The sequence below is a fragment of the Gossypium raimondii genome, chromosome 8 (assembly GCF_025698545.1).
Source record: "Gossypium raimondii isolate GPD5lz chromosome 8, ASM2569854v1, whole genome shotgun sequence".
NCBI classification, from domain to species: Eukaryota; Viridiplantae; Streptophyta; class Magnoliopsida; order Malvales; family Malvaceae; genus Gossypium; species Gossypium raimondii.
This window is the reverse complement of record NC_068572.1, coordinates 59,438,945-59,458,669: the sequence shown is the minus strand read 5'-3', so window position 1 is coordinate 59,458,669 and position 19,725 is coordinate 59,438,945. Positions and strand designations below refer to the sequence as shown.

At 33.2% G+C, this 19,725-nt stretch overlaps 3 protein-coding genes across 3 annotated transcripts; all 3 read right to left on the bottom strand.

Annotated features, from left to right (window-relative positions):
• Positions 1-2,880: 2,880 nt before the first annotated feature.
• LOC105792645 (zinc finger protein VAR3, chloroplastic) lies at positions 2,881-6,860 on the bottom strand. The gene is made up of 5 exons (XM_012621307.2): positions 6,151-6,860; positions 5,927-6,044; positions 5,282-5,565; positions 4,807-4,905; positions 2,881-4,726 (listed from the first exon to the last, which is right to left on the bottom strand). The coding sequence occupies exons 1-5, from the start codon at positions 6,600-6,602 to the stop codon at positions 3,073-3,075; spliced, it is 2,607 nt and encodes an 868-aa protein (XP_012476761.1). The 5' UTR covers positions 6,603-6,860; the 3' UTR covers positions 2,881-3,072.
• Positions 6,861-8,621: 1,761 nt separating this feature from the next.
• Positions 8,622-9,771, bottom strand: LOC105792644 (peroxidase 57). Its single transcript, XM_012621306.2, has 2 exons — positions 9,535-9,771; positions 8,622-9,453 (listed from the first exon to the last, which is right to left on the bottom strand). The coding sequence occupies exons 1-2, from the start codon at positions 9,727-9,729 to the stop codon at positions 8,704-8,706; spliced, it is 945 nt and encodes a 314-aa protein (XP_012476760.1). The 5' UTR covers positions 9,730-9,771; the 3' UTR covers positions 8,622-8,703.
• Positions 9,772-16,408: 6,637 nt separating this feature from the next.
• Positions 16,409-19,275, bottom strand: LOC105792643 (cyclic dof factor 2). Its single transcript, XM_012621305.2, has 2 exons — positions 19,007-19,275; positions 16,409-18,140 (listed from the first exon to the last, which is right to left on the bottom strand). The coding sequence occupies exons 1-2, from the start codon at positions 19,079-19,081 to the stop codon at positions 16,776-16,778; spliced, it is 1,440 nt and encodes a 479-aa protein (XP_012476759.1). The 5' UTR covers positions 19,082-19,275; the 3' UTR covers positions 16,409-16,775.
• Between the last annotated feature and the right edge of the window lie 450 nt (positions 19,276-19,725).

Sequence of the window (19,725 nt, the reverse complement as noted above, 5' to 3'; positions counted from 1 at the left end):
CTGCGAGTGGGTTAGGAAAATTTTTGATGGTCAAGATATTAACAGAGAGCTTAATGACACTTTGCTCGTACTTATCCCTAAGGTTCATAATCTTGAGAATTTTATACAATTTCGCCCTACAAGCTTGTGCTCAATTCTATACAAATTGGTCATGAATATTATTGCGAATATATTTAAGGTGGTTGTTCCAAGAATCATTAGATCAGAACAAGTCGGTTTTATTGCTGGAAGGAACATCACAGATAATATCATAATGTCCCCAAAAGTTATCCATTCAATGCGAAGCAAACACAAAAAAAGATGACCATTAAGATTGATTGGGAAAAAGCCTATGACCGGGTGAGTTGGGAATTCATAGATGCCTCTCTCCAAGAGACAAATATTCCAGACTTCCTTATAAATGTCATTATGTCAGCCACCACCGATTCTACTATGCAGATCTTGTGGAATGGGATGCCTACTCGAAAATTCAGTCCAGTAAGGGGCATCAGATAGGGGTGTCATCTGTCCCCTTACCTATTTGTTCTTTGCATGGAATGGTTGGGTCACAGTATTTGTTCAGCTATAAATTCTGGCTTTTGGTCTCCCATTTGCTTATCTAGGTCAAGACCGATGCTTTCTCACTTGTTTTTTGCCGATGATCTTGTTATCTTTGGGAAAGCTAAAGTGAGTCAGGCTTAGATTAGTTAAAAATTTACTGGATAATTTCTGTGGCTGTTCTAGGCATTGAAAGGCATTGAAACAATACTCATAGGATGAACATTTTCTTCTCCAAAGGAGTGAATGAAGACTTGGCAGGGCAGCTTTGAGCTTTGCTTGGTTTTCGAAAGGTCCACAATTTAGGTTCGTACTTGGGAGTCCTTTTTTTTCACGAAAGGGTAACTATTAGCTCCTTGAAGTTTGTGGTGGAAAAAGTTAAATCGAGGCTTCAAAGGTGGGATGCAAGACAACTATCTCTAGTCGATAAAGTTACTTTAGAGCTCAGTCGATTCTTATTACAATCCCTAGCTACTTCATGCAGCCCTTAAGGATTCTGCAATGAATATACGACAAAATTAAGAGTATTGTTAGGCAATTTATATGAGGTTCGGCTAGAGGTAGTAAAAAAATAACCCCTATTAGTTGAAATTCAGTATGTCAGCCAAAGGCTTATGGAAAGTTTTGTAAGGCACATTTTGAGGGGGGAGATGATGAAAACAAAAATGTGGATTCAACTAACTTTTGATGGAACGGTTCAAATTAACACTGATTGTGCTGCTACAGTAAGAGTTTTGAAAGATCAAAGTGGGGAATAGATCCTTGGGTTTAATCGCAAATTAAGGAAATGCTCTGCTTTCGAAGTTGCATTGTAGGGTATTCTTGATGGTGTGACATTGGTACAATGAAGACAACATGATAGGGTTTTGGTGCAGACAGACAACTTGAAAGTTATTGGGTGTGATTAAGGAGGCCTTATCGAAAGGATCATATTCAGCAATAATCAGACGTATCATACAACTCTTGCAAAATGAGGAGAACTGATCAATTGAATATGTTCCTAGAGAAGAAAACATGGAAGTCGGTCATATTACCAAGCTAGCTTTTGATAGGGAGAAGGGTCTACAATTACATGTAACATCTCATTTTGTTTCATTTTAGTATTTTATGTAGTTTCTTCTTCTATTCACCGAAAAAAAAATTGATTCATTAAGTGTTATGTTGAATCGAGAAAAAAATATAATTTAAATTGAGGGATGAATTGTTTTATATATTTTTAATGTTTAATGAATTTTTTAATAATTTATTTTATCAAACTAATAGGATAAAAATGGGTAAATTAATCAATTCGATTACCGATTTAATTTTGAAAACCTTAATCATTACATTGAACCTTAATTAAATTTAAATCCAATAGAATCTTTAAATTGAGTTAATTTATTCTTTCATAAAATCTAAGAATATCAAACACTTTATTATTCGATTCAATAATTAATAATAAATTTATTGTATTAGAAAGAGTCTGGAAATATTGGTGCACCTACCACTTATGCTTCGTACTTGGGTACCATTATCTATAATTTAAAATATATTTTATATATGCTAAAAGAGTTAAAATAATAAGAACTTGCATGTGAAACATACATGATATGGATTCGGTAATCCTTTCTTATTTCTTAATTGGGTATCTTAAAATGCACGTTGAAGGCGAGGGAAGTTCAGCATAATGCAATTACAAAATTAGGAAATCGCTTGCTTTTTTCAAAAATTAAATGATTTATTCAAATAATAATATTTTTTTTGTTTTTGTCAATTATTATATTAAATTTACAAGTTTAGGGTTAACTATTTAGTTTGGATTAAGTAATTATGGGCTAATTCCTTAAAATAAATAAAAATATTTAAAAATTTTCCAAGTGAATCAACATGAGGACTTAAAACTTTAAATACAATTTAATTTAATTAGGTAATTTAAATTATTTTCTCTTACCCTTCCTTGTATTTTTGCTTACCCATCTCTAACAGGAGACACAAGTAAACTACGTACGTAAGCACATGTAAAGTAATAGTACCTTTTTTTCCAGTACTATACTCATACTTCATTCTACGATACCACATGTCCAGAAAAGAACTTTTAGATGAAATCTTATGACAGAAAATTATAAAATAACTTCAAAAAATTTATAAAAAAATGGTTCCATGATTTGGATACCTATTTTTGTATAAGCCTAAATTTCCTAAAATTTAAAATATTTTAATTTAGACTTATACGAAAATAGGTATCTAAACCATGTAACTTTTTAATTTAGGTACCTAAAGTTTTCATAATTTGATTGATTCAAAGGTTTCTCTTAATCGAAGTTTATTAAAATTAAAATTAAAATTTAAAAACTAAACCCCAACTTCAATCTCAAGAGAAGTTCATTTTGCCATAGTAAAAGGCTCAAGTACACCAAAATGTTTAAATGGAAGACAAGACCACATTCTGGTGAAAGTTTCATCATCCTTCTCTTATGTATAGAACAGAAATAAACAGCATGATTGGATGTTTCAAATAATGTATAATATGGAAACAATAAGTTTGTTTTGTTTACCTTAGCTACTATCAGTTCCATTTTTGCAAGGATCCGAGTTCGCAACTGGAAGATTTTTACGATACTGTTGGGATGTCAACCTCCTCTCCAGTGGTGTTTTCCGTTTGCTCACGACAAACCTATTCACCCCTTTCCTCATCGGCATTATCGATGGGAAATCTTCGTCGGGGATCTGGCTGAGCTCTGAAATGTCCTTTATCTGAGCAACACGGCGAAACCACCTCTCTGCTTTGGCCTCCTCCGACATGTCCAATGGATCTGGTTCTTTCACTGCTGAACCTTCCAAACTCTTTCCACTCCAAGTACTCCTAACATTCTGATACTCAGATTGTTGAGATGGACTTCCCGTCAAATCCGTCACCTGTTTCCTACTGTCATTATTACTCGTTTGGGGATTGATAGAATTCGGGTTTGAATATCCACTAGTCTGTGCCGGATAAGCTGCATCTCTCCTTGTCTCACTTGAGTTCTCTCCAGAAGGTTTAGGGTTCCAGTTTTGGGCCGGCTGCGTATCTGCAACAGACACCTCGGATAACTTCTCTGAAGGCTTCTCTAGTGTTGCAGAGGTTGGAGTTTCACGAGCTGCTTTTGCACTAGAATCTGTTCCATTACCTTGCTGTTTATCCTTTTTAGCAAAGTAATCCGATGGGAACGGGACAAAAGGAACATAATTGGTATTGCCTGCTTGCTCCGTTGCTGCACGCCTCTTGTAAGTCGGAGAAGTCAAAGAACGGTCTTTCTTTCTGCTGACTACAAATTTATTCTCTCCTTTGCGCATAGGCATGGCTTCAGGAAAATCCTCATCTGGAATTGCATTGGCAAGATCTGTAACATTATGGAGCTCTGTAACTTTCTTAAACCATCTGTCAGATTTTTCAGCTTGTTCTACCTCTTTATCAATGCTTTCTTTCTCATTCATTAATGTCTCAGAATGTTGCCGACTTTGTAGAGACTTTTGCAACTCTTCACTCCCAGAAACATCATCCATTTGTCCAACTGCATTCGACACAACAGAGTCATGGTCATTTGACATAACGTTCAGATTCTTCTCCTGTATTTCTGAATTTTCAGGTTTCTTCGCAAACATATCTGCAGGTAATGGCACAAATGGAACATAATTGGACTTAGTTCCCCTAGGATGACCATTCTCCGCTCTGCTATTGACGCTACCATCGTTAGATCCGGAAGGGGTAGATGAACGACCAAGAACCTCATCTAAACTCCGGCTAACTTTCGTGTCCAGGGTCTTATTGACTTCCCCAGTCTGGAAATCGTCACGTTCAGGAATGCCATCATTATCCATGTTTCTACGGTACTGAGCATTGGCCAACCTCCTCTCCAGAGGTGATTTCCTTGTACTCACAACAAATCTATTCACGCCTCTCCTCAAAGGCATGATTTCAGGAAAATCTTCATCTGCTATGGCACTGCTCACATCAGCAGTACTGTCAAGCTGAGAAACCTTACTAAACCATCGTTGTGCCTTCTCTTCATTGGCAGCTAACCGCCTATCGAGATCAGCCTTATTTGAAGAAGTCCCAGTATTGTATGCTAAACCTGGCTTTGAGTGGGTATTACCAAGTGAGATATGTCCAGGTCGCTTGCAATCACACCTCAAGCATACCGTATTCCTTCCATAATTAAAGAAATCACATCTGTAAAAAAAAGTAAATAAATTAAAATCACATTTCTTATTCCCAAAAGAGGAGTTAAAAAGAAAAAACCCAATGCTCACTGGGGACACTCCCACTCTCCACCAGTCAATTGCCTCTTGGGCCGTGCTTCCTCACACTCAAGGCATTTCGCATTTCTTGCAAAGTTCATAAAATTACACCTGCACAACGAATAAAACGTTACGCTGCCATAAATCTTTAGTACAAACGTAGGTATCATGGAGAACACACAATTAGTCATCCAGACATTTTCAAGACATCGATCATAAGCACCACAAATTACCCTCACACATCCAAATTTGTATCCAAATGGTGCTTTAACAAATCAATTTCCATTCAAAATAAGGTCTATATTAGGTGCAAATCAGAGCATACAGACATTTTCATGGATAGTTTACAAGCTTCTTTCATACTTAAACAAATTTCTACATATGCCGCCTTATTCAAGCATACCACCAAAGCCTATGACAAGCTGAACTTAGCAAAGAAGGGAAATAACACTACACTATCTATGAAGATGATGGAAAAACAATCTACCTTGGGCAAGTCCAATCGCCTCTTTTCATTTCAATGTTCGGCCCAAAAGACCTTGACATTTGCCCATTTCTCTCTGGGAGTTGAGTTTGCTCATGTTCGAAATAGTTTGAAACACGGGAGCTGTCACTCAGTTTTGCCAACTCACCCAGCAAATGCCGGACTGATGATTCAACAAGGTCTGAGTTGTAAAGACTGCTTCTCTCTAAGGAAATGGTAACATTGCTTGCATAACTCAATAAAAAACTCATTAAATCAACCATGTTCGCTTTATCAACATCCGCAACCTAAAAACTGAAAAACATTTAGAAACATAGCACATACTAGCTTTAAAGCTCTTACTTCAACAGCATCAAAAATGGTAAAAAAAAGGGCCTTATTTTTACTTAAGAACATGTATATAACCACACGAGATTCATACAGACAAACATTTCTTGGAGGTCCTTTGATGCAAGAATCGACCCTTAGGAACTACTTCATATACAAATTAGAATAAACAATTAATGGACCTAAACCCTTCATTTTTAGCATAGAATTAACAATGAGCATAACATATACAATCATTGACAGTTTGACCTTAGAACATATAAAACAGCAATGACATACATACATAAATAAATACCATTAAACAAAATCCCCAATACGTACATTGCTTTCACTGCTATTTAGAAACAAAATCAACCTCCGTGCAGACTCCTCGCCATCCTTGAACAAAAAAGGCTTCCCATTTTGCACCACCGCCTCAATCTCCTTCCTCGAGAGCAATCTGGCCATAGAACGCAATGCAAAAAGGGAAATTTTAACTTAAAAAACAAAGAAAACCAACAAAGATTTAAGCAAAAAATTTATTTTTAACTTCTATTTTTGGCTACCTTAGAAGATCAGTTTTATCACGCGCAAAAGCCAAGCAGGCATTGAGCACAACTAGAAGCTCATCCGAGAACAGGGAAGCATCCACCGCAAGCTCACTGGAAGTATGGGGGGCATCGAAGTAGCCGGCGGCTGAGATGTTGTTAACAAGAGCGGAGAATTCGGGCCATGGATGATTGGGTGGGGCCAATACGGAGGAACTAGCGAAATTTGAGGAGGCGGGTTGGGTGTGAAAATTGCGTGGGGAAGGTCTGGGAATAAAAAGGGACGAATGTTTTTTGGTTTTAGTGGTGGATAGCGAAGGGCGAGGTGGCGGGAAGTGGTGTTGGCGTAGGAAGGATAGCTGGATGCGGTGGCGGGTGAGGCGGAGAAGGGAGGAAGTGGTATGACGGTGGTGTAGAAGGAGAGGGGAAGAAGGGGAAAGGATCGTTAGGAACCTAGTGCTGCTACCCATTCGTTTTTATCAAACACCAGTTTGCATTAGGGAGATAGAACGAAGTGATTGCAGCTGCGGAAGTGGTGGCAGTGAGCCGAAAACGGCGGCAATGGCTCGTCGGGCTATAAACCCTAGAAGCCTATAATACGGGTTTTGGTGGTGGAAGAGGGAGAGAGTATTATCTTCTAGAATCTGCTTCTGCCTTCTGGCTATGAAGCAAGTACAACAAAGGTTTTTTTTTTTTTCCCTCTATTTTTTCTTTTTTTTTTTCATTTTTGTGGGCCGAAGAGATCTTTGAAAAAAAAAACTCCAGCTACTATTTTATTTTTCCAACTATGAAAAATTAGAAAATGATGAATTAATTATTTAATTTATTTTTTTGTCATCTAATTATCTTAAATTTTTAGGTGTTTTCATTTTACTTTAGCTAGTTGGTGACAAAAAGATAAAATTAAACAGTTAATAACTATTTTGTAACTTTTCATAATTATGTGACAATAAAATACTAATAATTAAATGACCATTTTATATATTTTTATAATTAGGTGAGAACAGAAAAACTAAATAACCTTTATTGTAGTTTGCCCAGAAAATAATACGTTCTAAATAGGTTTAATATGTCAAAAGTCACAAATTTAATCATATATTTTATTTTGATATATTAAATTCCTATATTCTTTTAATTTCAAATGTAAATCTAAATTGTATATATTTCTAATCCCAAACATAAATCTAAATAAGTGGTTTGATATGAGATTATCGTTGGAAAAATACAAAAAATTCAATTATTAAATTATTTTCTTGTAAATCTTAGGATTTTGAATCTATTTTATTTTATGTATTTTCTAAAGAGCAGGGACTAAATTAATAAAAATTATAAACATTAAGGGTTAAAACTTTATTTTATCTTTTTATAATTTTCACATCAACAACTCTAATAGCAAAATTGGATGGAGGGACTAAGATTTTTAAATAAAAAAGTATTGCAGACATGGTAATCGGCACTGTACCGATACAGGCTGGTACATACCGTTTCGGTCAAAATTTCGATGCGTTTCAGCCAGTTTCAGTCAATACCAACTTGTATTGTTAAGTACAAAAATTTGGTATTTTAAATCAATTTTTAAAATTTTTATATTAACCATTTAAATTTTTTTTATAATCATATTTAAAATCAATAGTTGTTAAATTAAATTATTCAACCTAATTAATAATCTTAAAACTTATATTATTATGTATATAATTAAGATATATTTACATGTATATAACATATAATTTAGTAAGAAACTAAAAATTAGACTATAATTATATATATGAAAAATATTAAAATGTATTATAATTTATAAAAAAAACTAAAAATAAAACTATATATATGTGAAAAATATTTTAAAACATGAATAATGCTGAAATAATGCACTGAAATATGTCGGTACTAATATGTATAAGTAGTAAGACAAAACGAAACACCCATTAATATGGTACTAAATATCTTGATTGTAAGTCTAAAAATTAAAATATAGGAACTAAGTTTTAAATTTAAAAATATAAGGACCTTAAACACAATTAAACAGTTTTATTAAAAAATATTGGTGTTTAAATTGTAATCAAGTTATTACGGAGTCAAAATGAGAAAGAAGTGATAGGGACTCAAGTCTAAAAGGTTAGCCCATCATGAGTAAACAACTCAAATAGGCCGCTATGATTATTTTTAATACAGTGTGTTTAGATTTCAAAGGATCACATACGTATCACCATTCAAAGGATCACTTCGTGAGCAAAGCGCGTGTCGAGTAAAGGCAGCCGCTGTTGACGCCGACACCACCAAACACAATCTGGTGTCCTAAACCAACGCAGGACAAAAAATAAGATTAACTCACCCGCCACCCCCACTCCACTTGCATGCTAATCCCAATAACTTTATGATTATTTCGTAAATAATATGCTATACAAAATTTATGTCTGCAATCTTATGATGGATGTACCATTTTTCTTCCTTTAAAGAATATAAACGTGCTTCATTGAGGAATTCAATCAAAATTCTGACAACTCAAGAAATTTTAACTCCTTCATTTACTTCAAGATGAGTACATATTTCGATTTATTTGAAGATGAAACTCATTTAGTTAATAACTCTACAATTTTTCCTAATTTCTCCAGCATTTCCAACAAGAACTTGAATATTCCCCATCTTCACCATAGCTTGAGCGAACCTTGTTCTAAACAAATTCGCATTTGAAGCAAATCTCGATACGATTCCACTCGATAATCTATCATCAGCCAACTCTTGATCTATCTTCATCACCCCTTTCTTCCCCCGAATCTGCCTATAAAACTCATTATCAAAACTAAAAGACGTGCCCTGGTCCAGAAACGCCGTAGGGTTCGATCCATTACCACAAATCCCTTTCAGCGTAGTCACCAAACCCGCATCCATACTCGGGTCGGGTTTCCCTGTCCCTTGGAAATTCGTAAGCCGACCCGAGAAGAAAAAGCAATGTGCCACACCAACTGTATGGCTACCTAAAAGTGTAACCATATCGTCCATTGTCAGGCCTTTATCCTTAAAAGATTGGAAAGCTTGTGAAACCGATAACGACGGTCCCGGTAAGTTAACTTCGTTGATATTCGAGACCCGACCGTCTCGTCTTCCCGTCGGAACGTCGTAAGACGGTCCACCGGCAAGAACAACGGAGTCTCGGGTGGCTAGGGTTATGATGTCAGCACATGAAACTTTTGATGGGCAAACCTTTTCTAAGGCTTTCTTTGCTTCATCGATGAGCTCGTATCCGCGTACTGTCAAGTTGGGACCGGATTCTTTCTCTGATCGGCTTTGATTGGTCGAATCTATCAGAATCGATGCATCACATCCCTACATAAAAGTAAAACTCCCATTAGCAGAAAATATCAGGTGACTATATGAACCAACGAGTAGATTTAAAACAGCTCTTACTCTAACGAAACAATCATGAAAATGCATGCGAAGCAAGGCGGCAGTGATGGATTTATCAGTGTTGAAACGTTTTTGAACAGCGGCTTTAACAATGGATTCAGCTCGAGGACAACTTGTCTTGTAAAACCCTACTTTTAGTTGTGCTAAAGCTAAAGGAAGAAGAATCGTGAAATAAAGCACAAATATAATCTTCATTCTTCTCTTTTTTTCTCAAGAAATCACTATATGCTTGTGAGTATCAATGTGTGCTTGTGAGCTATATATATACACACATGTGTGTATATATAATATAATAACATAATTGCCTAATTGGGTTGTGGTTGGCCATGTTGAAACGTGCAAAAGGTCAAAGTTTTTCCAATATGGAACACGGTTTCTGAACGAATCACGGGCAACTATGTGATTCCTTTTTCTTTTTTGTTTACAATTATCATAAACATAAACTAGACGAAAATGGGGGTAGTAAGAGTTCACTTACGTGTACTTTTTTGTTTCTATTTAATTTCTGTTCTGGTTTATCTTGTAAATCGTGTTTATTATATTTTCTGAAGTGAATAAAATTTTGTATGATTATATATTAAACAAATTACAACAGAATAGAGATATACTAAAAAATTTGTGTTCTCGATCTGCATCATATGTGTTAGATTTAGGGGCGAAGTTAGAAAATATTTGTAGGGATCTGAAATTAAATTGTAATTTTCATAATAGTTAAAATATAATTTTAATATTTAAATAGTCTATATTTTATAATTTTTAAAAGATTAAATCAAATTTTTATCATTTTTAACGATGCAAACTGTAATTTTATCTTTATTAATTTCAAATTTTAAAAATTTTAAAGAGCTTAAATGAAATTTTTTCATTTTAAGAGACGTCGGGCACCTTAGATATCCCTTAAAATGAATGAAGGAGAGTCTCCACTACTAAATCTAGTGATTTATTTGCTAAAATATTGATTATAATTGATTTAAAATTTTAATGATAATACTAATAGTATAATTTACAAGAGTTTTAAAGGCTAAAATGTAGGTTTTAATTCTTTTGGATTTCTCTTGCAAATTTTAGTTTTGACCCTATATACTTTAAGTTTAATATAATTTAATCCCTTTAATTTTATAATATCATTAATTAATCTAAATAATAATATTGTTAACTATTTCGATTAAAATGTTGACGTCAATTCTTTTTAAGAACATTATCCAAACAAAAATATATATTATATTTTTCATATTGAATCTACATCAACATTATCATCATTATTTTTTGTTATATGATTTTTAACGAGTAACTTTAGAAAAAAAACATATTAATTGCATATGGAATTTAAACATTGATTTATTTCATAAAATAGTAATTCATAATTCCATTCTCATTCAACACGGTTGGAAATTAAATAAGTAAATATTTATATTAGATAAAAAGAATTTACTGTGATCAAATAATGACCTCTCTATATATAAAGGTTTTAATATGGTATCTTGTTATTTTTGTTTAATCTTGTATTAATATATACTTTATAAAAGTTATATATTTTGGTAGTCAAAAGTAATGGTGCCGTTGATGTTTTAGTGTTTAATTCGAGTTTTGTAGTTGATTTGATGAAAGTTAATTGTTAATATTATTAAGTTTGATTTTTTCAAGATATTTAGAATAATAAATTTATTGTTCATTGTGAATTTGTTTAATTTGTCAAATACAGATTCGATAGATGTTTTTTCGTCAAATCAACTCTAAAACTTAAATCGAAATTAAAACGGTAGCATGTTACCTTTAAGTGTCAAAATATATAATTTTTTCAAATATAAATATCATATTGTACATATTTTTTAATACAATATACTTCAACATACTCAAATCCACGTTGTCATACATTCACAACAACACCTTCCAAATAATTAAGACATTATATATAAGATTTTATTTTCATATTGATCTCTAATTATTAGTCTCGTTTATAAATTCATGGAAGTTTGGGCAAAAGTATTAATATAAAAAATAAAAATTTAGACAAAAATTCAACAATACAAATGGTCTCTTTCTTTGGAGTAATTGCAAAAATAAAGTAAGAAATGAAGCTGCAACTCACTTTCATTAAATCAAAATTATTCTGACCTTTCCTTGTAATCAAAGGCTCACGGGATGGAGGAGAGAAATCCATGTGCCAATCATCCCAAACCCTAATTTATATTATTATTTTATTCATATTAACAGCTTGTGTCGTCAAAAGTATTTTATTTAAATATTCCTTTATCCATGACTCAAAATAAAAATAAAAATGTTAATTTATAATTTTATACCCACCGCTTTTTCAGACACGTGATGTACGGACGGAGTTTTTAAATGGCATAATTGCAAAACTCACCTTCAAGTTTTAGGGGTATTTCACTTCAACTTTTGTTAGTCCACAGCATTGTAAAAATTTTCAAATAACACCAAAATTGTTAGGCCATTAATGGTCAACCATTTTGTTCAATGTGGCATGACATATCAGTTGCTGACATGGCATGTGTTATTAATTTGTAAGGTTAGTAATAAAGAATTTAAGTAGACGATTTTTTATATTGATCGCTAATCATTAAATAAGTGGATTTATCTATTTTGCTTTATGTGAATATTTTAAAGCTAAAAAAAGGCACTTGGGCTTTAATTTGTTAGTGCAAATAATTATTATTATTTATTTGCATCTGAACAATTATTATTTTTATTATTGTAGCACATGTAATAAGTGTTTGTATATAAAATTCAATAATGTCGTTTTAACTATTTTGTTTTGTTATTTTAAGATTAGTAGTATCCTAGAGGCAAGATTAAAGCCTTAAGGACGGTGAATCACACTTTAAGTTTAAGTTTCTTTCTTGTACTACGATTTTTCTAACAGCATGACACGTCACTAATGACCTGTCATTTTGTGGATTAAAACTATAAAAAGAATACTTGATTGAGGTCAAATGGGCCCACTTATATTGGATCGAGTTTGTACGAGGCCAAATTCGGAGTCAAAATGCAAATCCTAACTCAAATTGTCAAAATAGAGTATTATGTCCCAAGGCAGTGAAGTTGTGTCTCTAGAAAGTGATGCCTCCCCTATTTCAAATCTTTTGCTTTGAGGGGTTCATGACTTGAGAAAGGCCTCGAGACTTAACTCCTCTATTTCAAACCCTTAGTTTCAATGTTCTCTATCTATAGACAATGTACTACATTCTCGACACATGCTCATTGTGTCTCGAGACCACCGTCTAGAACTACATGAAACAATCAATTTTGTTCTTGATATCTCGAGACGCTAATGCATATATGCAGAATTTAAACATTCTAAAGTATGAAAAAGGATAAAAATAAATATTATTTTTGTATATCTTGCATGTTTTGTTAAGTATACGTTAGGCATTTGTTAAATAATAAAGGACAAAATAAAGTAAAGAACAATATGAAAAGTTTATGTTATTGAAAAAATCTGGTTTAAAGACGGTTTTTTGTCATGGCGGAAAATTAGAAATTCAAAAACCGAGTTGGTTTGTAATATTTATAGCAACAAATTTTTCCCAAAGAGTAACTGTGCTTTGAGCAAGACAGATCATAGGCATTCCCCGCTTTCAACCGAATGGCCTTCTCCGCTATTCTTGTACCACGGATTGTTTCGAGTGTGGACTCAAACAATCATGAACCAAACACAGATGCATAAACGATTTATTATTTTCAATAGGGAAGTAATTTTATCTTAATAGAAACCAGTAGAATCTTTATCCCACAAAAATAGAATTTATACTTAGAAAATAAATTCTCACTATTTTTTAGTGGAATAACAATATCTCAGAGTTGTGTGAAACTTGAGTAAATAGCTCTACCAAGGTCATCTATTTATAAAGAGAGATGTGAGAATTGGTAATTAAATTAATAAAATATAAAAACATTTATTTAATAGAAAAATTAGTCTTAGTTAAATACACTAGGAAGTCACCCTCAAATGTAATCTGAGGGAGTTTGGGCCTTTCTTGTATTTGATCCAATTATATGTACTTTCTTAATTTTAACCCAACACTTTATAATTTAATTCAATCTAATACACGTTTTTTTTGAAATAAATATGATTTACTTAATTTAATTTAAATAGATAAATTAATTTTCCAATTAAATAATTTTCTCAACTCAATTCTAATCCGTTCAAATCATAACAATTTTAACGTAAAAGAATTTATGAAAAAATATATTTAATTTTTATTTTGAACAAATTCGACTAATTAATTTAATTTAATTTTTTCATTTGCGAAGGTGGGCCTTTTAATAAGATTCATTCCATTGATTTTCAAATATATCCCCTACTCCACTTCTGTGGCAGTCACAACAGTATTCAATGCATTAAACAGCTTTTGTGCATTAACTGTTTTTAGGCATCATGGATTTAGATTTGGGTCATATAAGCGTTTTCAGTTGGAGTTGTGGATCCTGTATTATTAAAATTAATTGTAATGACCATTATATCTATTATTAATTTAGTTAAATTTAATATCAATGTAAAAAAAGTCTACGTTTATGAGCCAATTTTAGTCCACTAACGCTGAGCGAAGCCGACGTCGGCTAACGAATGACCTCTCCTGCTCAACCTGTGATGCTGTAGTGGAAACGGTGTCGCATGTCTTCATGGAATGCCCGGTGGTGTATTGTGTAATGCAACAGCTGGTTCCAGGTCCCTTGCAGTGCTGTTTTTTCAATTGTAGCATGTATGATTGGGTATGTTGGTAACCTTAGCATGAGTTTCAAATGCTGCTAAGACCGAGCTACATGGGATGTGCTCTTTGGGGCGGTGTGTTGTATGCGTGGAAGGACCACAATTACTTGCTATTTGACGAGGGGTTTCATGGCCGCGACTCGCTGCTTAGCAGATGTATGGCTTGGGCTATACATATTTCAGCCTCTCTGCTTGTCTCCACTGCCCATTCTTGTCGTTTGGAGCGGAATATCAAATGGGAAGCACCGGATGTTGGGTGGATAAAGCTGAATACTGATGGGGTGGTGGCAGTGCCGAGTGGGGCTAGTTCGCCAAGGGGAGCATTCCGAGACCATAATGGGCTGTGGTGTCGTGGTTTTTTGCAGGCACTTGGGGAAGACGGATATTCAGAATTATGGGCTCCTTTTACCATTCAAAAAATTTATTTATTTTTTATAATTTTTCAATAATTATATAAAAAAAAAACCACTTCTAAAACTATCATAACCCCTTCAACTTTATTAAAAAAATATTTATAATATTTAGAAAAAAATATTTTGATATCATAACTCCTTCAACTTTCTTCTTTTACAAAGGGGTAAATTTTGTTTAAAAATCAAGTTTGGGACAAATATCAACTATAATTTCTTTTTCTAATTTAAAATACAAATTCTGTCCAGACCATAGATGTCTTGTTTCTAAAGTCTCATCTCATGTTTAAACATTTTCTTGAACTGCTTGTTGGATATCATGTTTTTGTCACGTCTTGAGAGCAGTTTGAACATGTCTTTAGAACAACTCAAGATCAATATAAGTGTAGGTGTTTTTTTATTATGTAATTAATATTTGGCTATGTTTAAATGTTGTAAGCAACAAATGAAAGGGTAATTTCATGCTACACCATGGAATGGTACTCTTATCAAGAAAAAGGAGGAGAGTTTCATGATTGAATATATTTATCTTGTTATTCGTCTTATCTGAAAATAGAGGTGTTGAGGGTCTGAAATCTGAATCGAGTTGAATTTGAACTTTATTTAAATATAATATTAATATATTTTATATTTATTTAAACTTTGTTCGATTAGAAATATAAACTTAAAATTTTGTCTAAACCCACTTATATTTACAAATTATTAACCTAAATTCATTTTTGACAAATCTATGTTATTTTCTTAAAAAATTTTAAATTTTCATATTATTTTAAAGTTAATGTTTAATAATTTTATAATTTTTATTTATTTATATAGGATTTTGAACATTCTTTTAGTATTTACATTACAACATTATAAATTTAGTTTTTATGTGTCATAATTTATATAATATGTATGAAAAATAACATATTACAATATAGGGGTAATATAATTTTTAGTCCATGGACTTGATAGTTAGGTTCACTTTAGTACTTGTACTTTCTTTCTCCATTTTGGCATCTGAACTTAGCAGCTAAATTCATTTTGGCCCCTCAACTTGAAATTGTGCCACGACACTTTGAAATTGTGCCACAACATCATTTGGAACTTTAACAAATTATATAATTGTTTAGGTGGTGATATGGTACAATCTGAGAGTGATACATACAATATTCTAATAACCAGACAATTACAATTGGTTCAAGTGCTAAACCATCAATAATTAAATATTCATAAAAGATAAAATTGAAAATAAAAATAGAACTTATAAAAATAGATCAATGTGTTCATCCCCTTTATTTGAACTAATATACCAACCAGTTCTTAGTCTAATCGACTCGACCAATTAACGCAATCATATTCCAAGAACATTGGATGAGTCATCAAATCTTAACGAAATCCAAGTTGGACCAAAATTGATTTATTTGTCAAGTTTAAGTATCAAAGTGAACAAATATGGGCCTAGTTGCCAAGTTTAAAAATAAATCGAGAAATGTTCAGATTTGGATGAGTAAGAGATGCAGTGAAGACGTTTACGTTTCAAACCCAATCCATACTGAATCAAAGCTTGCACAAAATTTATTTGAGTAAATCGGGGCAATTTAGATTTTATCATATGTTGAAATTATCTTCCTTTATGGTCAAAACGCAAATACGGATGTTGATATTGGAATAATTTAATCAGAAGAGAAAAAAATACACAGGACTATCAAATCAATATAGTTTCAATGACTTATCATAGAATAATGAAACACTATTTACCATGAAAATTTTCTTCCATTTTCAAAATTGTTCATATTGTACACAACTTTTTCAGAATAAAGCAAACCTCTAAACATGGGTATCCGTTAACAATCAAATCGATAAGAACCGAAGGACAATCCGATCAACTTTCTTCTGCTTTTTGGTTTCTTGTTTGTCAAGTTACGTGGAAAACAAACATGCAAGTGTACGAAATGTCTTTCTTTTTTTTATATATATAATCGCTCCGCAGATGATGAACACCACTCCAATCATTGTTTCTTCTAACTATTTACAGAATTCTATCTTTAAAGGAAGAGTTGAGACATTGCTTACCTTGTCAAGAACTCAACAAGTGATGAAACTTGTTCGTTTGATGATCCTCATGTGCTCTCTGAAAAGGGTGCAGGGTTTGCTTCCAAAATATGATTGCCGTCTGGTATATGGTCTTGGCCTTCTGCTTTAGATTCGAAGGAATCGAAATCTTTGCCTTGTAAAGGATCTTTCTGTGCGGGTCTAATACCTAATGTAGCCCATATAGGACTCCTTGAAGCTTCGTTCGGATCATCCATTCTTAATGTCTTTGGAACCAGAATGCACTTCTCCGGTTTCTCCTCCTCGACAAAATTTGCCTCTCTGGAATGTTTGCCTAGTGTCGGTGAGACATTGCCCGAGCAGCTACTGTTACTAGTCGAGGATGATGGAGATAAACAACCATTGGAGCCACTGAACGATACATTTCCCCCGGAAGTGGTCCATAGAGGCATACAACCCCAATAAGCAGGCACAAACTGTACCGGAATGTTTGGTGGGCAAAATCCAGGGACGGCCACCAATGGTGTAGGACACCATTGAGGAACAACATTGGAAGTACTACTATTTGGTGCACTAATACGATCAGAAGAACACTGAACGGCTGCCACGGGAGCTACATTATTCGGACTTTGATTCCAAGGAAAAACCCAGGGTGGAACAGGATAGCACTGTGGCAGATGCTGTGTATTCCGGTCATTAGGTCCAGTCACACCTATTCTCTCTTTTTGCATGACATGTCCAGGGAATTCATTCCCCCGTATGCTACAAGGTGCCACTGAAGATCCACACGAAGAGGGTTCCTTTCGTGTTTCTCCACAACTGACCATACCAGTCTCAACACATCTCTTCTGTTCTCCAAGGCTAAGCGCAGTCTCCATGGATTCACAAAGTGGTGCTTCAGCGCCAAATTTCAAAACTGTTCCATTCCCCATGGAAGGCTTGAAAGCAGCTGTAGATTCACAAGGAGATACAAGTTGATTTGCTGAGTCGGGGGTTTCTATCTGAGTCATCGGTACTCCATCGGAAGAAACTATTATCTGACGGTATTGCGAGGTCAAGTGCTTATTCTTCCTTCTCCCGGCACCGATAGGAACATTTCTCATTGTTCCACCAGCTGTCCAATATCTCTGGCAATTCTTACAGAAATGTCGAGGTTGGTTGACATTATAGTTATTGAAATAACAGAATTTCGTGTCTAAGCTGTTGCACCGTGGACATGGAAGGATCTTGTCTGGCTTCTTGAAAACTATCTCCTGATCTGTTCTATTCGTCTCTGGCTGTTCGTCTTTGGGGTTAATTTGTACCTCATCCAGTTTCATACAAGTTTGAACTTCTTCCTTACCATTTTCCACCCTAATGGACTTATCTGGCTTACCAGATGTATTTGTTTGAGAAGTTTCAGTTCCTGGGTTTGTTTCCTCACCACATGTATCCTGAAATTCAAAACCAGAACAGCATTAGAAACTTGGTGAATCGAGGAAAAAACTTTGGAAACAACATCTCCAGCTCGATTATCATTAAACGAAACATAACAAACGACATCCTCAGCACGATTATCGTAAAACATCAGTTAGTTCACGATAATTCCATTAGCAACATGTAAGAAAGTATGACTGAAATACTTACACGATCAGCTGTTTTTCGCCATCATCCAAAGACAATAAATACATACACAAGTGTATATATATCTTTTTAAAGCTGTTTTTCAATACGAAAATTATTGTTTTCTAAGCAAATTTCATCAAAAAGAAACAATGGTCACTTAATTTTGCTACAATGAACAACTCCTTGATAGAAATGGAGTTCTTATACATAAAAATCTGTATAAGAAATAAAAGGAAAAGAGGCATCAATTACTTCAGTTTCCTAAATAACCAAACTCTATTTTTTTTTTTGCTGCCAAAACTCAAAATCAATTTTTTCTCAAAAAATTAAGGTATGTTTAGTTCATTTAAAACCATAAATTAGAGAAATGTAAAGTTAAGAAAGGAAACAATTTATCATTTATACCATAAAAAGCAAGCAGATTCATCCCAAAATGCAAAGTCAATCAATTCTTTCAATAAAACAAGAAAATATGGAAAAAAATGCATTTTAAGTCATAAAAACTTCAACTTTCAGTGCATACAATAGCTTCAAAGGTTAATATTTTCCCCAACAAATCATAAACAAAAAAACCCAGAAATATTAAGCTAACAACAACAGCTAAAATTGTGGACAAACAACACATATATACATTAAACCAAAATAAAAATAATATAAAAATAAAAAAATGAACTTTGAATATATGTAAGCTTACCCCAGCATGAATCTGAGGTTCAAGCACAGGAATCTTCCTTCCAAAGAGCTTGAAAGCTGGATCTCCACCGTTCATTTTTTTTTTTTACATACAAATTTTGATTTTTTTGCAGGTATGAAGAGCAAGAACCATAACTTTTAAACCCCAAAAAAAATTAAAAAAAAGTTTATTTTAGAATGAGTAAAAGAAAATAAAGAAGACTCTTTTTAGAAGAAAGGAGGCAACTTTTTATAGTGTTTTTACTCTTTTTCTCTAAAATCCCACAAAACCCCATAAAAACACAAAGAAAAATGAAAAAAATATTAAAAAAAAAGTGTCTGTGATAAAGCATAAAGAACGTGAAGGATCAGAGTACAATTTTAAACTTTTCTGCCTTTTGTTTTCTATTTGGAAATTATTTAATTATCAAATTTGTTCCTAAATTAGTAATTAAATAAATTATAATCACCAATTAAAGCAAATCCTTCTTAATAATGTTTTATCCATCAAATAATGAATAAAGTTGTCAACATTCAGCAGCAGCATTTAATACAGTAATAACAATATGATAAATGTTACAGATAATATTTGATAATGGGTTAAGATGATATATAAATATATAAATGCAATTAATACATTATGTCTTATTTCAATGCTAAAAATTTATTAAATAATTATATAAAATACTATATTTGATTTTTGGCTCTTGGCATGGTTATAAAAACTAGGCCATGTTATCT

Coding starts and splice junctions, on each gene's coding strand:
- LOC105792645 (XM_012621307.2), bottom strand. CDS start 6,602: ATGGGTAGCAGCACTAGGTTCCTAACGATCCTTTCCCCTTCTTCCCCT. Junction 5,566..5,926: donor TAAATAGCAGTGAAAGCAAT/GTACGTATTGGG, acceptor TTCAGTTTTTAG/GTTGCGGATGTTGATAAAGC. Junction 4,727..4,806: donor GGAGAGTGGGAGTGTCCCCA/GTGAGCATTGGG, acceptor TTTTTTTTACAG/ATGTGATTTCTTTAATTATG.
- LOC105792644 (XM_012621306.2), bottom strand. CDS start 9,729: ATGAAGATTATATTTGTGCTTTATTTCACGATTCTTCTTCCTTTAGCT. Junction 9,454..9,534: donor TTCATGATTGTTTCGTTAGA/GTAAGAGCTGTT, acceptor ACTTTTATGTAG/GGATGTGATGCATCGATTCT.
- LOC105792643 (XM_012621305.2), bottom strand. CDS start 19,081: ATGAACGGTGGAGATCCAGCTTTCAAGCTCTTTGGAAGGAAGATTCCT. Junction 18,141..19,006: donor AACCTCAGATTCATGCTGGG/GTAAGCTTACAT, acceptor TTTGAATTTCAG/GATACATGTGGTGAGGAAAC.